The sequence below is a fragment of the Nothoprocta perdicaria genome, unplaced genomic scaffold (genome assembly GCF_003342845.1).
Source record: "Nothoprocta perdicaria isolate Ctin4 unplaced genomic scaffold, notPer1 scaffold_78, whole genome shotgun sequence".
NCBI lineage: Eukaryota > Metazoa > Chordata > Aves > Tinamiformes > Tinamidae > Nothoprocta > Nothoprocta perdicaria.
This window is the reverse complement of record NW_020456065.1, coordinates 2,589,379-2,595,378: the sequence shown is the minus strand read 5'-3', so window position 1 is coordinate 2,595,378 and position 6,000 is coordinate 2,589,379. Positions and strand designations below refer to the sequence as shown.

The 6,000-nt window shown below is 39.9% G+C and overlaps 1 protein-coding gene across 1 annotated transcript in view; it reads left to right on the top strand.

Annotated features, from left to right (window-relative positions):
- SAMSN1 (SAM domain, SH3 domain and nuclear localization signals 1) overlaps window positions 1-6,000 on the top strand; it is a 36,149-nt gene that overhangs the window by 12,408 nt on the left and 17,741 nt on the right. The window contains exons 2-3 of the mRNA XM_026051645.1: window positions 5,137-5,208; window positions 5,740-5,895. Of these exons, the coding sequence (XP_025907430.1) occupies window positions 5,137-5,208; window positions 5,740-5,895 (228 nt within the window). The remainder of the gene's footprint in view (window positions 1-5,136; window positions 5,209-5,739; window positions 5,896-6,000) is intronic.

Sequence of the window (6,000 nt, the reverse complement as noted above, 5' to 3'; positions counted from 1 at the left end):
TCATTTTCTCTCATTAAATCTAGGATATTTACTCAGATGCTTCATTGTTGCAGTTTTATTCCAAGACCTCTCTGCCTCTCTCTCCCCACTTACATACAGTTACTGAGCACTAGGCCATGTTAACAACCAGGGCCCTTTATAGAGTCATTTTTAAGCCTGTTAAAAATGTCATTTCAGTAGATTGCCCTATTTGAGTTAGCAAGAACGAGGTGTATCTTTTTTATTGCCTTTGACTGGTGAAGCACAAGGTTTAGGCCACATTTTGTGGGGGCTGTAAAGTAATATTAATAGTCTGGTTAGTGGTCAGATGTTCTATGTGTGTAACTAATGTGTAAACAGGAAACATCTCTAAGGTAGGGAGGTCATGACGTCTGTTTTTTTCTCACTTTATTACACTTTTGAGAGTTACTGTACTATGTATGCAAATAGTTATTCTTTATACAGAAATGAGGGGTTTTTTTTCCTCCAAAACTTAAAATTTTATATGTGGGAAAGTAGGACACAATTTTCATACATGCAAGAGGTAAAATAAGCTAGCAGTGTCATAGTGTTCATGCATTCTTTGCTAGCTCTCAGTTTCATTCCCAGAACGGCCCCCTYATTCTGAGGGGACTAGAAACATGAATCAAATGCTGAGCCTTTCCTATCTCCACTTATCTCCATGGATCAGAGTGGTGGGCACAGTCTGTCCCCTTGGGAGCTGCTGGGGCTTCGTCTGTGCAGAGAGGGAAGAATAAAAAAGCCTCTGTGGCAAGCAAGGAAATGGGCAGCCTGCTGAGCTCCCTTATTATTATTATTGCTCCCGGTGACTGTGTTTGACCCGCTACAGCTTACATGGCCTGGGCAGCCTCGGGATGAATGGAAGCTAAAAATGAAAAATGGATAGAGGAATGTCAGGAGATGTGCTCGTGTGAGAGGGTCAGTAGGAAGCCGTTGTGTCACACGAGACTTGAAAAGGTATTTTGAATAGGACTGAGGCAAAACATAATGGGCCAGAATTTCTCACAGCAGGGAAACAGATTTGTGATTAGTGCAAATTATCCAAATATGATTATTTAGTGAGATGACTGATGTCGATTTGGGCTAAAAGGTTGTCTTTAGACTCTCACAGCAAGACATATTTTATGGCAAGGATTGCAGAGTCTTTTCTTGATGCTGCTTTTCTGTTTGTATAATGTGGACAAAATGATAGGCTATTTCCAGACAAACCAGCTCACGAACTGTAGAATGTCCACATTAAAATAAACAGCAATTACATGCCATTTTCCTCCTAAAAATGATTGTTTAGAGCTCCTGTGTTTCAGAGAATTGCAGGTACAGGAAAACAAAGAAGAAGGAGTTAAAATATTGAAATGTCTTTGATCTTTTCCATTATGCTAATTTGGAATACCAGAAAGGAAAGAATGAAAGTTAATATATTGATTTGTAGACATCACTTGACCAGGGCTTTTGTGAAAAATATTTTTTTTCCAGGCCTGCATTAGAATTTATTGAGTAAATTCATAAATTCATATTTGTTTAATGTATCCATCAGTAGATCTTGCATGAAATTAGCCAGCAAAATCAYTTAATTTTGTGGAATACAGGTAACAAAAATCAATAGCATATTTTCTACTAGTAGTTTTGCATTTACTTTAAAAGCTCCCCTTCACCTAGACCTAGAAGTAAGGCCTGCCTTATCTTCACAGAATAGGTATTCCCTGACTCTAATGCAGTGACTGACACTGCTGAAAGTAATAGCCCTGTTCCCTTTGTAGCCCATGGCTTCTAAATCTACTTTTCGTTTATCAGTATAATGGGGTTGAATACATTTTTAAAAGGTGGTAACTATTGATTACTTAATGGAAAAAGTTAGTGTAAGGAATTGCTGAAGCAGCCCTATTTAGTGCTCCCTAGTGCAACCAGACCATTATCTAGAATAGTGGAAACCATCCTGTAACCCTTATTAATATTTAACAGGTATGAAGCAACATTGAGGTACACTACAAAATGGCCCTAGGCTTCTGCCCATGCAGGATATAAGGTTGTTTCAAGGGTCGAAAAAGAATAACAGATTTCTCCATGCTCAAGCTGTTTGTGAGCAAGACCAACTATAAAGAGTGTTTTCCTTCTTATTCCTTCTGAAGTATTTGTGGCATATCTGCACCTTAATATAGAGTTATTCCTACCAGACATCTTGAAATGATTGAATGAAACAGAAAGGTCAGTGTGCGTTTGGAGATCACCACATGAAACTATTTTATACTTTCCCAGTGTTGTTGCGAATACCAGCCCAGCCTCCCTGTGTCTCTCCATCCTGCTCCGTGCTTCAGGGCACATTTGGCTGGGTTGACAAGCCAGGGAAAGGTGTTAATCCTGTCTAATAGAACCGTAATCCTTGGGGCTATGTTTTATATCGTACTATTGAGCTAAACCCCTGTCACAGAATATTGGTCAGCTAGTTAATAGCAAAGGTCTTTCTGGGAATTTTAGATAAAATTAAAGTATACAGGCTAAATTGTCCGTTTTCAATTTTAAAGTGAAAAAAAGCAAACAAATAAACGGTGGTGTTTAGCCAACAGAGGTTTTCTGAGAGATTACAATCAATTAAGAGGAGAGCTGTGTGATTTTTTTTCCTTTTTTCTTTTCTCTCAAGTGAATAGTATACGTCATTTTACTTGTCCAAAAATACTCACAAATCTGGGTCAACTTCTCCAAATAACCTTTGGCTGAAAAGATTTTTTTTCAGGTTAGATATGCACAGAAATGGAAAAATGAGATCTCACTTTCTCTTAAGTTACTTTGGTTAGAACATGGACCCAGAATGTGGGTGCGTCTTCCCCTTCTGGTTCTGCTTGGGCTGCTGCCGCTGCCACTGCTGCATCCACATTATTCTGGGAGAGAGGAAGAGCTAATTGCTAGACAAGTTTGGGGAAAACAGGGACAAGAAAGAGCAGCTTTTATTTTCTGTTATGTTCAAGGGAATGCTGATTATCTTTTTTTTTCTTTTTAACTGGGCACTTTAAGACCAAGAGTTTTCATACAGCTTCCCACAGCTTTTCATTGCCTTCTTTTTTGCCCTCTCTACCAAATATTTTTAATTTAAAGACAACTGTGTGTAAGAGCTAGGGGAGCTAATATGGGTAGTAACTCATTGATTTATGAGCAGGGACAGAATAAGATGTGGTTCCTCAGAGACCAAGGTACCCAGGGGAGGTGTGTGTGTGCTCTGCACTATTGGGATCACTCTGATGAGCTCCTTCCTTAGCACCATTCCTAAGCSTGAATGCCACCTTCTAAACCTGTGACCTTCTCAGCCTGTGCACCATGAGGAGCCCAATGGCACTAATGACGAGTCCCTCGGAGGACTAGCTGTAGCCAGAAAAGGAGAGTGTAAAAAAAGAGCAGATTGGTAACTGTGGGCAGAATAGGTACAGTGCTATATGAGCAATCAGAAATTTGTTACTTAGGTCTCAGCTCAAGAAGGACTTTGGTTTGGCAGCTTTTCAGAGCACGGTAGCTCCACGAATACCCTGTCACTGGATAGGGAACTAGGGGATGGATGTGGCCAGGCATGTCTTCAGTGTTCATGCAATCAGTGTGCACAGAGTGATTTCCCATTAGCATTACTGGAAGCAGGTTCATGCCAGCATTAAGCACATCTGACAATACAAACACGGGCTCCGCATCAGCTATTAAAACTAGTCCTTTCCTCCTCCTTATCTGTCACCTAAAGGATGATCTGCTTCAGTCATGTCTGAGACTTAACTCCTGCAAACTGTCAGATATTCAGGCTTTGCCCTGGTAGGGAAGACCTGAAAGCTCCTTGAAAATGTTGACCAGGCCACAGCCCTTCTCAGTCCTGTGCAGTTAATTCCCAGGAGGAAAGCTAAAGTAGATGCCAGGAGAAGGGGGTATGCTGGCACTGTATAAACCTGGGGCAGATGAGGAGAGTACTTGAGTGGGAAGAGAGCAATGAGCAAGGGAGCTCTTTGGCTGAAATCACATGGATGAGGTAGATGGAAGCGATCCATTCAGGGAAAGCTTGTAGCCAGGTAGTCTGGAGTCACTGCTTATTAAATAATTCAGGATGAATTCATTTTGTGGGTTGACATTTAGTTTAGTGCTCTTTCGTCCAGAGAGAATTTGGGATACTGAGATATATACTGGGATGATATTGTATAGTATAAGACAATAAATCCCATTCAAGGAATCCAATACTGTATTAAAAGACTTCCATTTACTATGAAAGWCAGAAAATTGAAGGTGCTGGTCTTAGCATTGAGTACTAGTAAGAGTAGCCCTGGGAAGATACTATGCTATTGATACATGTCAGAATTTTGGCTGTGATTTAGGTCTACATTTTCAAAAGAGACTTGTCAGTCTCTTTTACACAAAGCTGATACCAGCTTTGTGCAGTTTGCTGGCCCAGCAGGGCAGTGCCAGGGAACTCTGCAAGGGGATGTCCAGCAGAGAGGTCTGTGTGAGAAACAACACTCCCCAGCACAAAAACATGTCGTGCCATCCCTACTGTGTCAATTAGCTACACTAGAATCATAATCAGATTTCCAAATTGGAGCACTGGATTAAAAGTCTGCTGAATTACTCTAAAGCTTATTTTACATGATAATACAAAGTATGTATTTCAGGCAAGATGTATTCAGAATTCTCAAAGGTCCCAGCCAATTCCTGCTGACAGTGCTGACAGAGACCTCCAACAGCCTCCAGCAGCTGTCCCCAGTTGAGAAACAAAAGTGTATAACAGTAAATTGCAACAGTTTGCAGCACCATAGCCAACTCTCCAGCTCTCTTGATGTTATGCAAATAGTCTTATCCTGATCTTGCAGAAAGCAATTTCTGCTCACTGATGTCAGCGGGTAACTCTTGTGCACAACTGATTGCAGAAGGACTCAGATCACGGCAATTATCTAATCCGTATATGAAGCAGTGTTATTTCTCTTACTCATTTTTGTGTYTCCAGCTGTACAGGCATAATTTGTCCCTCTAGTCACCTCCTGTTTTTTCCAGTTAACGGTAGTAGTTTATCGTCTACTAACGTGCAAGGAATTTTTAACAGAAACAGGTGACTTTCAGTGGTCTTAATGGTAAAACTCAACACCGTCACTGAGGTGATTTCTGTCTTTTGTTTCTTTACAGCGCACAAGCAGTTTTGGAAGCTTTGACCGTTTCAGACATCACTCGATATCAAAGGCAGATGATTCAGCTGAGGTGTGTACCACCACTACTTTACTTACTTCACTCCTCTCCCATGGCAGTTATGCAAAGACTTGTATGTAATTTTCACACTGGTGAGAACGTTAGTGATATGCCTGGCTCTTATTTGGATGCTTGAGTCCTTGAGAAAGTGAACAGGTCTCTTTTTCAAAGAGGCAAAAGTATACTTCAGGTTGGCATGTTCCCAAAGTAACTTACATATTTATACAATCCAGAGAGGTTTCTTGTTTGTTTTATAGTGTCCTACCTAAATTCCCTCAACTCTTGTTTAGATTAAGGGCTATAGACAAAGGGATATCTTACATCTAGTGTAAGACTATTTTTCTTTGTCATTCATACAGACAGTGGTTTGTTAAAAAATTTTTCGGTACACAATTCTCCACAAAAATAGTTATGGCTTTAGTTGTCCTAATGTCCTAAGAATTTTTCTGTAATTCTTGCTCTAGGATACCATATTTTATTCTCATGACAAGTTGTTGCATACTTTTCTATTTCAAATTTGAAATATTTTCAAATATTTCACAGATATCTGAATTGGAGACCATAAGTGATGTTGGAGATGCAGTACAAAGCAAAGCATCAGGTAATGGAGGAAGCTTGGGTAAGAAGATGAGAGCCATTTCCCTTACCATGAAGAAAAAGATGGGTAAAAAGTACATCAAGGCACTCTCTGAGGAGATGGTAAATACAGCTTAAGAATATTGTATTTGATGATAATGTATGTGAAGTAAAAATGTTACATGCTTTTTCCTTTTTCATGTTTCAAGCAACTGAGTTATGAGAATC